This window comes from Seriola aureovittata, chromosome 13 (assembly GCF_021018895.1).
Source record: "Seriola aureovittata isolate HTS-2021-v1 ecotype China chromosome 13, ASM2101889v1, whole genome shotgun sequence".
NCBI lineage: Eukaryota > Metazoa > Chordata > Actinopteri > Carangiformes > Carangidae > Seriola > Seriola aureovittata.
In genome coordinates this window covers 9773979-9789467 of record NC_079376.1, presented here as the reverse complement: position 1 = coordinate 9789467, position 15489 = coordinate 9773979, and the positions used below count along the sequence as shown (strand labels likewise).

The window sequence follows — 15489 nt, the reverse complement described above, 5'->3', positions numbered from 1 at the left end:
AGTTAAAGATTTTTAATTCGTTTCATTTTTCTTGTAAAGGTAAAGGATTCTGAATACCACTGCAGACACAAGGGAAAGTATGCCTGTATTTTAGGTCATTTAAAAAAAAGTGGGTGTAAAGTAGTTACTCCATCATCTACCGTTACTGTTTTCTTGACAACAGCGCCTCTTGGTGTTTGTGAGGGAGAATCGAACCGGCCCACACTGTACAACATCAGTTTGAAGATGGCGGAGGGTGAATTGAACGTGGACAGCCTCATCTCTCGGCTCCTGGAAGGTGAACAACTTTATCACAGTCTGTAGCATTATACAGAGTTAGCGGTTTGGGGTCAATAAGCCCGGCGTCAGATTTATTCTTTAACTACCGCGGTTGCCTCAGAAAACGCAGGAAAGTGTTAGCTAGTGGGGCTAACGTCAGCCAATCGTAACGGTGTATCCCCGGCTAGCTCTGGTTAACGTTACCGTTAGCTGGCCATGTTTATAAACACTGTCAGCGGTAAACGCCTACATTTCTCAGTTTTCGCAGTAATAGCTACGTTACCCTTGGCAACTTATTTTTATCGTGTCGTGGTCTTTACTTTAGCATGTAATTTAACTTTCTGCCTTGTGTTTTTTCGCTGTATTCTGGCTCATTTATTTGCCATATTATGTACGGTTGGTATGTATCGAGGAGGGGCTGGGACGTTTGTCCTGTTCGAAGTAACATTAATATCAAAGCTAGAATCATTGGTCATGGCGTTAACGTTCGCATCGATCACGCAGGTTAAGTTTTTTTTCCTAAGCCATCAACACCGATTTTCAGCAGTGCTCTTGTCCTTGACACGGTTAATTTTTGCTCCATATCCGCGGTACTGAGAGTTGTTCAATTTCTGATAGTGACCTGGTTAATATCACATTATTGCGAAGAGGAATCTCTCAACAGATAAAGCAACTGTAGAAATAGACCTGTATTTAAGATTAAAGCTCAAATATAAACATAATCCTTTCATCTCATATTGAATGTTTTTATCACTACATCCTGGACAAATTTGACTTGTAAGGTAGTATAATTTCTGTAAGGCAATTTTACCTTGTGTTGCCCACTCCTCACTGGGTTTGTAGGTGTGTTTTAGTGGGCAGGTTGCTGTGATTCAGTGTACTCATACACACAGGGCCCATGATGCACACACATTCACTGTCAGTCTGTTAGTACAGGTGAGTAACAATGCACAAATGTAGGACATTGCAAAATTAGAAGAGGTAGAAGAAGCACCATGTGTTTCTCTGACCTGTTCTCAAAATTGTTCATATCTACAGGTTAAACTAATTGTCTTGCACTGCTGTGTTCACAGTCACATTATTGCTTTTGTACTTGGTAAATCAAAGGAATTTTGTTGGGGCGTGTGGAGCAGGTTTTTGAATTTGGCAGGGATAGAGATGTGCAAAAATCCTTTTGTGTTGGCTGTCCACCTTCCATATAGAAGGCGGGGAGTTTTCTGTTCCCCTGTGAGATCTCCTTTGAGTCAGACCAGACCACTAAGGCAAATTCAGCTGTCCTTGGCACACTTTCCAGCAGTATCTGTGACTCTGTTGGAGATGAAACACTATGCCAGCACTGAAATGTTAAGATTTGGTATTTATAATTATTGCTGGAAAATGCTTTCACTCTGCAACTGCCTTGTGTTTCTTGCAGTTTAATTTTTAAATGAGTTAACATAGCTCCTACATGGTCAAAATAATTGAAAATAAATAATAACATTTCTTCACTGCCTGCAATCAACTTCTTGCCCATTTTCCACTCTCAACTGTGAAACATAATCACATCTGTAGTGTTACACAATCATGATCATCAGTCATCTGAAGCTTTGCGGTAATTGCTATTTGACAGCTAGTGACTGCGACTTGTGGCTTGCCATTTTTCTCATCTAGAAGGCTTGTTGGTCCTCCACTCACTGTGATTCCCTCGGCACTTAGCTCAGACTGTGGTGACTTGTTGATTGTGTTGCTCATATTTCTGATACAAGTTGGACTTGGCATAGGCGTCTTTCACAAGTGGTCAGCTTTGTTGTGATCTTGTTGGTGTACAGTGGTGATGGTGTCTCTCTCCGCTATCACGCTAATAAAGCAAGTGACTGCACATGACTAATTGATTTAGATCTTATCATCCCACAGGCTTCTTACATAATTGTTCAGCTTTGTGGTTAGTGGTGTGAACTTAATAAAGAGTTAGAATCAAGTATGGGTTGTTGGTGTTGTATGATGAAATTTAATCTAATGAGCACATCATTTAGGAGTATTATAAATGCCAAATAGAAAACAAGTCTTGCAGCCCAGTTTCTATGTTGGTTGTCTCCCTACAAGAAATGACTACCAGTGAAATTCCACCACCAGAGCAGAAGTATTTACTAGTTGATTTCTATGAGAGGCTGTGATATTTATTAATAAAGTCTGGATCCAAAGGGAATAAATGCAAGAAAATAAAGTTGTGGTCTTGTGCCTGGTCTGAAAACTTTTATTCTAAAACGTTCAGTGAATCTAACCAGGAAAATGTGCCAGAGCTGAAATGATTACAATTATTAATTTACTAGTCTCACAACCAAAAATTAATCAGCAACGATTTTGAGTCATTCTTTCAAGCTTAAATACCAAATAAATCCTAGATCCATTTTCTCAAGTGTGAGGATTTGCTGCCTGTCTTTGTCTTATGTGACATAACATCAATAAGCTTTTTGGTTTTGGACTGTTGAAGTTGTTATTTGAAGATGTTAACTTGGGCCTTATCAAACTGAAATAGGCATTTTTCATCAGTTTCTGACATTTTACAGACCAAATGAATGATCAGGAAAGTAATGGGGAGGTCACTGATAAAAATAATAATCATTAGATCTCAAATCCACTCTGCATTGTAGCCCAGATGAAAAACAGGCTTTAAAATTGTCAGTATGTTTCATTGTCGTCTTGTTTATTTTCTCAGTATCTTACTCTAGGTTTGTGTGACCCTCTAATAAGAGAATTATTTTATTAGCTTTACATGTTTTCCCACAAAGTCCTGTCTGTTTTTCATGGGCATAATATAATTATAGATAGATATACAAAATCAGTTTTGGTGTGAAACACAGTCATTAGTATTTTCTTATGCTCAATACATACGTACCATATCAAGAGACTAATAATTCTCCAGTGCGAAATTTCTAAACAAGAAAATCTGAAAGGACTTTAGCCTTCATTCTGCATCCAAACATCACATAATAGTTTACTGTATGTTTTGCTGTCTGAGAAAATGCAGTCTTGAGGAAAACCCAAGTGTCAGTGAGCGTGCTTATTCATTGGAATTAAAACTTAAGAAACACTGTGTCGCTTTCTCCAGACGTGTACAATCACACAATTAGACACACACACACAAACAGTGATTTGATTTATGATGGTGGCAAATCCTTGTCATTGCTTCATTTTAGCCTTTGCCCCTCAATGTTCTTAAGGACGTAATCTCTTTTAAAAGTGCCAGCCTGCAGAAGTGCGAACAGTGAATGGTTCAGTGTTAAAGCCGAGCAGACTAAGCATCCAAGCTTAACTCACTCCGCTCTGATGAGGCCTGGCCGTTGACTGAAGAGCCCTACTTCTGCAATTTCATGCTTCACACCATGCGCAGCACATGGATGTGAAGCAGTGCAGCTACAGTAGATGGGTGATAAAGAAAATTGATGGCGTAAAGCAACAGTTAATTAAGGCTGGTGGAGCCCTAGAATAGTTTTTGGCTCACAGATTCACCGTCTGTTAGGATCCATATTCCTCTGGTTCACTCTCTTCTCTCAGATTTGGTTGGATTACGTGACTAATGAGACAGTGACAATGATGTAGTCTGAGTGTAGTGTGTAAGTAGCATGTGTGTGTACACGTGTGCGTTTATGTATGCACAAAAATGCATTCACTATGCATTGGGAATTCCTCACCAATACACCAGTTAATCCATTTCAAACTGCTCCCTGTTTGGCCATTCTATAATTTGTCATCCTTTAAGGCAACAAAAAGACAAGGAGGAAAAGGGTTTTAAAAAAAAAAACTTGCTCTCTGACTAAGACGCATTTGTTTCACCCGGCTCATCTATCCTTTAGTGGGCGTCAAGCTTTAAGGCAATACCAAAATGGTTAGTTATTACATAATTCCTCAGTCAAGGATTTGTTCATCACTTTTGTTTCTATCATCAATGGTTCATCTTCACGCAGTGACGTCAAACAAGACTCCAGTTAAAAAGGCTATGTAAATGCAATCCAGTTACCATTTACTATTTGGGATCAATTGTCAGGGAACAATTGATCATATCAGTATTATAAGACCATTCCTCTGCCTGGTACTCATTAATTTGCATGTCAGCTTGTGTTTACCATTAGCACTAGTTTGTTGTTGTGTAGCTATGATGCCATGTGACTGATTGTGTGCTCTTTTGATGCCATCTTTAAGAGGCATTGCGCCAACCAGGCTGTCTAAAACTGAAATAAAACACACAAAACATAAATAAAACAAATAAAGACACAGATGTTTTTTAAATAAATGAAGCTTTAGCTTTAGGCACATCCTCTGGCCTCCAGGTAATATGATGAGGAAGCAGTTTTTATATATATTCTCACTTTTCATATCTCATACTATTTCAACTGCTGACTGTGGCCAACGTTTGCAATTCTCACTTCTCTTTTCATTGGTATGAGATAAATCTGCACCCAGAGCTGTGGCAGAACCCCAGAAAGCAGGCTTAAGCTAACAGTGCAACTACACAGCCAATAAACCCACACTACTGCTGAAGATGCAAGCTGCTCTCCTAGTCTAAGCAGTGGGTTTTTTAAGTATGGCTGAGACTTAGCAGCTATAAGCTACAGAACCATTACGCCCACAGCTCATCAGATTTTAAGATTGCTTTGTGGCTCTGCCACAACAGTTTTTTCCCCCTTGGGTGAAAAATTATTCTATCGTGACCTCATTCTGATGAACTTTGTGGTGTTGGGGTTTTACAGAGTTGCTGCATTAACACTTACAATGATGATTAGAATTTATAGCACTGACGGTGTCTTGTCTCTCCTCTTCAGTGCGAGGATGTCGTCCGGGGAAGATAGTCCAGATGACCGAGGCAGAGGTGCGGGGCCTCTGCATCAAATCCAGGGAGATCTTCCTCAGTCAGCCCATCCTGCTGGAGCTTGAGGCACCCCTGAAGATCTGTGGTCAGTGTTGTGTATTTCTGCCTTTGTTTCAGGTCATTTTCTCACCACCTCAAGCCACAAGCTTATTTTTGCTTGTTTACTTGCTTGTTCATCTTTTTCTTCTTGTTGCCCTCTGTGCTGTGTAACGTACTCTACTGTGACATGTCTTTAAAGCTCTTATAAACTGAGATGTTTACAAGCACAGGGAGGAAAATTAGAAGCATAATCTGAAAATAATGTCTTAGAAAATAAAGCACTAGTTGCCAGCCAAATAACTGATTCCAGAAAATGCGTGCAGTTCCACTGTGCAGTTCCCCCACTGCTGGAATTGACATACTACACTTCAAGTGAGCAATTAATCATATGAAAGGTAATGACAGGCTATAGTAGACATAAGAAATGGCCATGCCTAGTGCCTAAAAACTGTGCACCAAACACAAAAGCCTCTTCGCTTTTTAAAAGCATCTTTCAGCACTTTCTACATTTGCTTTTTTCTGTGGTACAGTAATTGATTTTACAAGTACTGTATACAGCTTGAACATATGCCTATAACCCTTGACAAATATCAAACAGCTACGCAATCTTAATTTTTGAAGAGCAACTCAAACAGAAAGCTCTGACTCTGAAGGGTCGGGTGCACCAGTGGCAAACTCCCACTCTGCAGAGCACAGCCTGGGTTGCTCAGCCCAGAGCAGCAATCTATTTCTTTGACGCAGAGTTTACTTATGTAACAAGACGGGATAACAGTGCCTCAGTCTGGGTCATATATTAAGTCACTGTTATTCTCTGACTGGCCTGTGTATGTTACAGAAGGATACATGTAGGGGAATAGAAGAGATTTTGTATCACTGTCTTACACACATAACATAGACAAACCCAAGTAGAGCAAAGAACCTCACATGCGCAAGTTAGCGCCCTCTCAGCAGTTGAATTAGCTACCACTGTCACTATCTCTAGCAGGCTCCTGCACATCTCAGCACACTCCCACATGCTTTATCTTTTCTGCCAGTGTAGTGCTGCAACTGCAACCAACTCTGAGCGGTCTAATATATGTGCCAGTCCTTGAAAATACAGCGCACAAGCTCATATACTATACATGCTCAGGTGCATGCATGTAGTACAGTTGTGCCGCTCCTCATGCCAGTTTCCTCCCACACACATTTACTTTGTTTGGTTGTTGTTATGTAGCCCTCATATTGTATCAACCTCTGATGGCTGTATTTGTGTTTTAAGTGATAAACATGGTAATAGGAAGCAGTAATTAGATTTTGTTTCTTGTCAAATGGAATTTTGAGAGAGTGATGTTACTCATGTGTCTGACACTACAGTGATCAGAATAAAAGGTTTTAAAGGCCTGGAATGCCTTTATCCATTTGGACCTAACCCTGGCACATTACTCTAAAATATGCATGAGTATGAGGTGGTGTTATTTGTCACTGTGTGACGTTTCTTTGTCTCACTTTTACTTTCTTTGTTCTGTTGCTGCTTCTTTAACCCCAGGCTGATTACTCGTCTTTAACCCATGGCTGTGAGCACCAGCACGGACTATAAAGACCTAACAGTGGATGCCTTTAATTATTTACTAAGGTCACATGGATCAGGTTCTGCGCTTACTCTCTCGCTCACATGTTGACCTTAATGCTGCTGGCACAATTTTGCCAGCATCTTTTGCTAGAGTTTGTTTTTCTTATTCATCTAAACAGAATAATATAAATTTGGATTTTCCAACACAGTGTTGTTGACAATGATGTTCCTTGTGCAATGATACTAATAATAACAATCAAACTGACATTGTGAGCATGTTTTAGATTGTAATTTGGCTACTATAATAATCTGGACAGACGATCATGATTAACAGTGCCCTGTAATCACAATCCTCTGCAAAATGACCAAGCACTTGCATGTTAACCATAATAGAACCTTACTGATTTAGAACAAGTGTAATCGATTCGTTGGTGTGTGGAATTAGCTGAAGAAAGACCACAATCATGGCTGTTCTGTTTTTACTGTTTGTGTGTAGTTTTGCATTCTGTGGTAACATTTATCATTTAAGCTGTCAGCAGTGTTATTTCTGAGTTGAATTGAATGCCTTTTAATTATTGTCTTGACTACAAGTACTGACTGAAAAGTAGCACAAACAGTTCGCAGGCTAAAGAGAAAGAGATGAAAACATTGTAGAATGTACTACGATGTTTTCAAATGCAGAAGTTAAAGGATAGGCTACAAAGTTCCCTTATGTTGTTGCAGTCCTTTCACTGCACATCAGCATGAAAACACCGTCCAGGGAAACATAAATAGGGAATTTTGTTCTAAAACAACTGTTACTTTGGAAGCTACCTGCTTGATCTGACGAAATCCCAACTCAGAATGCTCGAGCATAATTTAAGCTTCACACTAACTTCTGAATACAATTTTTACAAGGCCTGTGGATTTTGTCCCCCATCACTTCCACTGAAATCACTTTTTTAGAGGGGATTTGTTAATAGCCAGTATGAACAGGAGGAATAATCATGGTAAGAAAAACCTGTTTCAGTGTTGATATGGGGTTGGACACAGACTTAAAAACCTGTAAACCTCTTCTTAAATTAATAGGTCTCTTATTTTCTTGATCAAAATTACCTTCAGAGGCTGAAACTAGATTATTTCTATGCGTTGACTGTAGTTGGTTTTACATTCAGCATCAGTCAGCATCACTGTTTGACCAACTGACTAGATTTTATTCTAAGAAAAGTTGAAAACTTGATCCCTTATCTTTTCAAATGTTAGTAGACAATGAGAAAGTAGAGAGTAATATACAGTGAGTCCAGAGAAAGAAAGCTTATCCACTGCCAGGAAGGCCACATGTGGCTCCAGATGTAGGAGACTTAACAGTAGCAACTTTGGTGTATTTGTCCTGAAATATTTCAATACTAAATTGGTAAATACCTATTACTGAGTTGATAATATGAAAATAATTTTAACTACATCAGCTGTATTTTCGTAGGATATTGTCAGCAAACTGTATTAATTTCTTATTAAGTAAACTTTTTAAGTTTCAAATAACACTTGAAATAAAATACTGGATATATTATTTTTCATATCATAAATAGAATTTCTGCAGTTTTTTGTGTCATTTCATCTGGAGCAGCAAAGACAGACTATGTTACAGTTATGGACAGTCAGCAGTTTGTTGTTTGTTGTTTTCACTTCGAAAAGTGCTCTGAGCAATGTTATACAGAGCTGTTCTCACTGTCACGGTTGTATTTTTATGTGGGTGCCAGCTGATTATCTGACTACACAAGGTCATGCAACAGCATGCTTGATTACAGCCACGCATTAGGACACTGGTACTTAAGTTCCAGGAATTTTTCGTTTTTTATCTAATCGTTACGTATTTAATTTATCTATTAGCCTGTCCTTTCAGTACACAACAGCAATGCAATATGAATGTAAAAATATTTCCTATATTTTGCCATGAAAATCAATTTAAATACCACACATAAGATACACTATTGTGTACTTTTATTATTGTAGACCTGTGTTATGACCTTTGCTTTTATATTATCTAGTCTTTCTGAGACGAATCTTGTTGATTTATAACACTGACCTGAAGTTCAGTGCTCCTTTTGTTTTTTAGCTTTCCACCTTTAGCTCTGCTTTTTAAACCCTAAATCTCTGTGCTGCTATTCTTGGACTGTTTTGACACTGCAGAGGCAGTGCTGAGTAAATAATTCACTGTCATCCAACAATTCCTTGTGTGAGAGAGGGCAGGCAGGGGGGCTACCCAATGGTGAGCAAGTCTTGGTGAGGCTCACAAATTCACGTACACAGCAATAACTTCACCAATAACTGCACCAGTTCATGCAACAACTCTTAGTGTGAAGTTGATGATAGTTGGTCTAAAACTAAGCTCAGGTCTCTTTTCCGGAGGTAGACACTCAAATACTGGCTGTTAAATCATTCTGAGGGAGAAGGAGAAAAAAAGCAAAAACAACACTCTACTAGCTGAGAAATAATTCGGTATGCCATGAATAAAAGAGCATTATTTTATAATCCAGTTTATCCAGGTTTTACTACAGAGCCACAGCTCAGCTGAAGTTTTAGCTGTGCTGTTACAAGGTTCACGCACCTCCAACTGTTGCTGCAGAGATTACAGTCTATGTTGCCATGTGTCTGGATTTACCAAATTATCCAAATGTGGCTTTGTTCCTATGCTTGCTTTTCTGAGCAAATTGCAGCATAAATGAACAAGGTTAATTGTTTATTGCTTCATGTCCATTCTTGTTTTGGTGCAGGCACAAGCAAGAATTATTGTTCTCTGTGTGATGTCCTCGGTGTTTACTCAGTCCTCTGTATTTACCGCATTTTCTGACTGCCAAGACAAAAAAAAAAATCTATGTTGATCAAAGTCAGTGTTCTCGTGTTTTTTATGTGGTATTTGTAGGTTTTGGCAGTTCACAGATGTGTTACACGTGTTGGTTAGATTGTACAATGGAGACCTAAACTGTTATATACCCAAAGACATGACTAGTTTGCTATTGTGGCAGACTAACATTCAAATAGTGCCAGAATCGTTTGCTTCAAAACTGAAATCATAATAAAAACAAAGATAATTCATGTTTTAGTAAAATACTCATGACACATGGGATCCCCACCCACCATCAACTTTTCACTCTAAAAAGTGAAACTCAAGATAAGTGACCTGGATTATGTTGTTGGAGCACTGCCTTAATCCTTTAAAACTTGTTTTATTGAAGTATTGATATTGTATTATTAATGTGAAGGCCTGTGAAGTTGTTACTGTTACCAGTACTTACATCAAAACTCTAGATGGAAAGCGGGGGCTGCTTGTCCAGGGCGAGAAAAAAAAAAGATTGATGGTGAAACACAATCCAACTGGCAAAGATAAGCACTGAGTATAAGACAGAGCTTGACTTCAAACATTCATAACTATTTGTTTAATCGTTCGTTTGCACAGAATAGTGGGCTTTTACATGCCATCCTTGAACACAGGCAAAAAAAAAAAAGGGCCTGGTTGGTGCCAGTTGTGGTTTGTGTTTTGGTGCCTAGATCACTGACGGGCACCATGAAATAGAAAAACCCTGCTAGCCACGCTCATGACTCCAGCATAAAGTTGCAATTTCTGTTGGTTATTTTAATCTCAAGGCCAGACAGCTGCACAGCTTAACAAGACCTATTTCATTTTAATTTATATTTGGTGCCATCTTGTAATGAAGCATTGCCATAAAAAGAGTGTGGCCCATGAATTAGCTTTCCGTTTTTGGTCACAATAAAGCCTGTTATTATTGTCCAAGCCATTCTGGCGAGGCTCTCTGCAGTCATCTGGGTCTGGAGCACTTAGCCCAAATTAGAGCAGCTCTTAAATTGGTGCAAGAGGATATAAAAGGAAGCAGGTCTTGGCTAGGTGATGAAGTGAGGCTCCCCTGCAGAGATCCCATGCTTTGGTGAGAGCGCCTCCAGCTCATCACTGCCTGACTGATGTCAAAGAGAGGAGAGGGTGACCCTGAATCCTGGGAGAGCTGTTCAAATTAAACTTAGTTTCTGCGGATGTGTGGATGTGCTTCCTTTATTTTTTGTGATTAGCCTGGATTCGAAGCGTTCTTTCCCTTGCTCACTCATTTCCCATGGGCTACAGGGCATTGATCTGATGGCAACTGTAATGGCTCATTTTTGTGTGTGCATCCATTCACTTGCTGCTGCAGTCCCAGAAAAGCATAGTCACAGTCATACATCTCCACCAACCTACATGTCTGGGTGTGTTCTTAAAATCAAAAAAGCTTCAGAGAGATAAGAGTTTGTGTGTATGCATACTTGGGAGTGAATATGACAATTAGCTTTTATGTTAAATTCAATATTCTAGCACCTTTTCATGATCTCTGCTTCTTTTTTCTTCTGTTCTTTTATCCTCTACAGTAAGCTGTCGAATTAACACCTTGTCTTCCCCCTGACTCTCCTCACATCCTCTCCTCAGGTGATATCCATGGGCAGTACACAGATCTGCTGAGGCTGTTTGAGTATGGTGGCTTCCCTCCAGAGGCAAACTACCTTTTCCTGGGCGACTACGTGGACAGAGGGAAGCAGTCCCTGGAAACCATCTGCCTTCTGCTGGCCTACAAGATCAAATACCCAGAGAACTTTTTTCTGCTCAGGGGCAACCATGAGTGTGCTTCTATCAACCGCATCTACGGCTTCTACGATGAGTGTGGGTAGAAGTAAACACAACCTGCACACAAACATCCCTGACGTATGTATATAATCATGTTACAATAATATATCATTGCATGTTCCAACAGGTAAGCGCAGGTTCAACATTAAGTTGTGGAAGACCTTCACTGACTGCTTTAACTGCCTCCCCATTGCTGCTATTATTGATGAGAAGATCTTCTGCTGCCATGGAGGTGAGAGAGCCACTGTTTCTTGTTCTTCTCCCAAATCTTAACAGTGGCTTTTTGATGGCTTTGTTCAAAAAAATATATTTGTTGTAACTCCAATCAAAAGTAATATCTTTAATTTCTGTTTCAGGACTATCGCCTGATTTGCAGTCAATGGAGCAGATTCGCAGGATCATGAGGCCAACAGATGTGCCTGATACAGGTGTGTGTGTGTATGCGTGCGTGTGTGTGTGTGTCTGCACGTACTTAGGTGCATGCTCATCCTTGAAACTGAACATGTTCACTTCCTCTGGGTTTCTGCTTGGAATTTAAGTTTACCTTTAAATGAAAACACCCAGCCCCTCTCTTCCTGAACTATTACATCAGTTGATCTTCTGTCTTACATCAGCAAAGTTAGCTGGATCTGTCTATGCTCTTCTTTCATCTCCTTCGTGACTTATGTGACCCTTTCTCTCCCGTCTCTCCTCTCCTCTGTGTGTGTGTGTGTGTGTCTCTCAGGCCTGCTGTGTGACCTGTTATGGTCAGACCCAGATAAGGATGTACAAGGCTGGGGAGAGAACGACCGCGGGGTCTCATTCACCTTCGGGGCCGACGTGGTCAGCAAGTTCCTCAACCGCCATGACCTGGACCTCATCTGCAGAGCCCACCAGGTAATTACGATGGGAATTAAGGTAGAGAGGCTGGATGTAGAGTGTAGACACAAGAAGCCCACAGCAAGCAAATTGATTTTGCACAGTGTTTTTTTTTTCACAGGGGCTTGAAATCGGTAGGCCATGCACTTTAATGATAGCTCACCTCCGTTAGATTGTGTCTCTTCGGCACAAGTAATTACTGTGACTGATACAAAGACTGATCCCCGAGTCAACCACATATTAATAGACCTAGTGCGACAGTGTAGCCCACAATTTCCTGCTCCCATTTTGTCTATTTTTCCCCATGTATCATTTGTTCTAACTTTATTTAGCACACAGTTATTATCTTTTCTTTTTTTTTTTGCTTTTTTAAAAATGGAAATAATGAAAAGCTACTGTTTGCATTTGTAACACAAGGCAGCAGGTACATTTACCTGATAAATGACTATGACAATTGATTATCAGAGTTGGAATTTATAACTTTTCTGTTAATTGATTAAACGACTAAACGACTAGCACTAAAGCACTAGCTGCAGCTATTTTGGCTCTGCGTTGGAAGTTTCATATTGATTCAAGTGTAGGTGGTTTTGAACACTCAACCTTGATAGCGTAGTTGGAGTCTGAAACTAGCCGAAGATCTGTTTCTTAGTATCGATTGCCGTAGGCGTTGGAATAACGCCATGTGTCTTCTAACAGGTTGTGGAGGATGGATACGAGTTCTTTGCCAAACGCCAACTGGTCACACTTTTCTCCGCTCCAAACTACTGCGGGGAGTTTGACAATGCAGGCGGCATGATGAGCGTCGATGAATCCCTCATGTGCTCCTTCCAGGTACGGTGAAAACATGTACATTCATGCTAATTGCCTTTTGATATTGCACACAAAATCTCAGAAGCACTAACACATGCAGTATGTCCTCTCTCTCTCTGTCTGTGTTTGTGTCCCGAAGATCCTAAAGCCCTCAGAGAAGAAGGCCAAGTACCAGTATGGTGGTGTAAATTCTGGTCGGCCCGTCACCCCACCCCGCACCACCCAAGCCCCCAAGAAGAGGTGAACATACAGCCTTGGCTCTCCCGCTCCTTCTTACCCTGTCCGTCCTTGGTCTGCCATCACGGCAACCCCTGTAACTCCCCTGTATAGCAAAGATACAGGGCTTATCTAATTGCCCAAGTCTTTCTCCTCTTTCTTCCCCACTCACCCACCTTCTCCCCAACTCCACTGACAGCTCTTTTCTTAATGTGTATGTGTACATAAATTTGCTGTGACCAATCTGTTTTATTTTTTTGCCTGTTTGTTGGTATTTTTGATATTATTAACAAATAATCTTTTTGGTGGTTTTACTTCCAATTCCATTTGAGGTTTTCTGAGGTTCTGTGTCATGTAAGGAAATGCCTTCTCTGTGTAGAGGGGCAAAGTGACTTGAGTTCGAGGAATTCTTTTTCAGTGTAAGAAAAACAAAATGGAGATTGAAAATTTGTTTTGCCTTGACCTCTCAAAAAGCAGAGAGAGTCCTTCCAGTGTATTTCAATGAGACTGAGATTTCCATGCAGTGCTAAATCTGTAGACACAAACAGCATCTCTTATATTCCAGCTTAACTGTTCAAACTCATTATAGCTTGTGCAGTGCACTTTGCGGTTGCTGTGCACAAGCACATTTTGTATATTTAACCAATGAAAGAGTGCACCTCCCTGTGAGTTGCAAAGAATGTGAAGAGACCGGCTTGTATGAACTATAGAGGCTAAATGAGATGCTGCTGGCAGTGGACACGCTATAACCGAACATAACGCCCTGTGCAGATCAATTCACTCCGTTATGTCTCCCTGTGCCTCAACCCCACACCCACACAAAAACACGCCGCTTCTCACACAGAGCTGATATTGATGCTTTCCTGGGTCTATTTATTATTTGTTCTCATCAAGATAATTTCCCCCCATATAATCCTGTTGATTTATAGTGAAAATGCCAGCCACCCTCCTTTCCCATCACCCAAAATGTTCAGGCACAGAATATAAAACACTGGTGGAGTTGGGAGTGGGTGGCAGGACCAGCCGGTTTTGTTGTGTGACAGTGATGCCACCTGGTGTGCAAATACAGTATTACAGTGCAAAGTAGCACAAATCTGATGTTGTATTGCTGCAATTTCAAACTGGGTAGCTCAAGATAGGCTTTGCGTTACAATGCCAGTACAAAATGTTGGAGGTACTTCCGTTGTCTATTTGGCTGACCGGTGATTAGCCTTGTTAGCACTTCAGCTTCAGTCTACTGCGAATGAGATGCAGTTGACTTTTTGTGGAAAACAGTTGCCTCTTCTTTTTCTTTCTTTTTGCTCTTTGTGGTATTCTTCTTTCTGTTGTATTTCTATGTTCTCTCTTCACATTGTTTACTTTTTATTCACTTAATTTATTTCCTAATAATGATAATAAGAAAACAATGAGGTGTTACCAAAAGCTGTTTTGCAATTTGTACAAGTTTGTTTGAAAGTCTATAAATTCAATAAAATGGATGGAAACTAAAATTGTTATGTCGGTTTTTCTTTTTTCATGCATCAATGTTTGTCTCTATACTGTCAGGAAACTTGAAGTATTGCAAAGTCTTTTTCTCAACATACAACCAGTACCTTACACACTTCAGGTTAAGTGCAAATTCTTATACAGTCATTACACCATACCCAATAAGACAGTTCACACAGCAGGGGCCTGTGGATGAATCATAACCCAGTTCAAAACCTTCAGAATATGATATGGAGGATATGGTATGGGTTCATTTTGGGCCTAATTAACCATGTCTGTGATGCAGTACCCTGTCTTTCCTAACCTGTTCATCTTGTACATCCACTGCTTCAGTTTCATCCTATCATCACTGTCATCAGACCTCAGGTAGGAGAGACCTTCAGTTCTCCTCTGTAGCTATGCATCTTCCACAGTAATGTGAGTGTGCCCAAGTGGATTATGACAACTATGAAATATAATCAGAAATAAAAAAAGATGGCAGTATAGTTGCTCCACTACACCCAATCTAACCATTATGTTAATTTGTGGTACTGCTTTCCGTAGTCTGCTTCACTCACCTTCACAAAGTCCCTGATGATGAGACGAACCATTAGATGAAAAATAAATAAGTTAATCTCTTGTCATCTGTTGATGTTACCATGTTGATTTAGTTGATCTACTCATGACTTCTTCGGTGTGAGTATTTGCTGCTTTGCTCTTTTATTGAACATATTTGAGTTTCGTTAGAAAGACAATACTAATACTAATATTTAAAGACATCTTGGGCTGTAGAAAATTGCGATGGCA

The 15489-nt window shown here is 40.0% G+C and overlaps 1 protein-coding gene across 1 annotated transcript; it reads left to right on the top strand.

Moving 5' to 3' along the window:
* The first annotated feature begins 131 nt into the window (after positions 1-131).
* LOC130180518 (serine/threonine-protein phosphatase PP1-beta catalytic subunit-like) lies at positions 132-14708 on the top strand. The gene is made up of 8 exons (XM_056394077.1): positions 132-277; positions 5058-5189; positions 11140-11370; positions 11462-11566; positions 11691-11762; positions 12059-12210; positions 12889-13023; positions 13142-14708. Exons 1-8 carry the CDS (start codon positions 226-228, stop codon positions 13244-13246), a joined length of 984 nt encoding a protein of 327 aa, XP_056250052.1. The 5' UTR covers positions 132-225; the 3' UTR covers positions 13247-14708.
* The last annotated feature ends 781 nt before the right edge of the window (positions 14709-15489 follow it).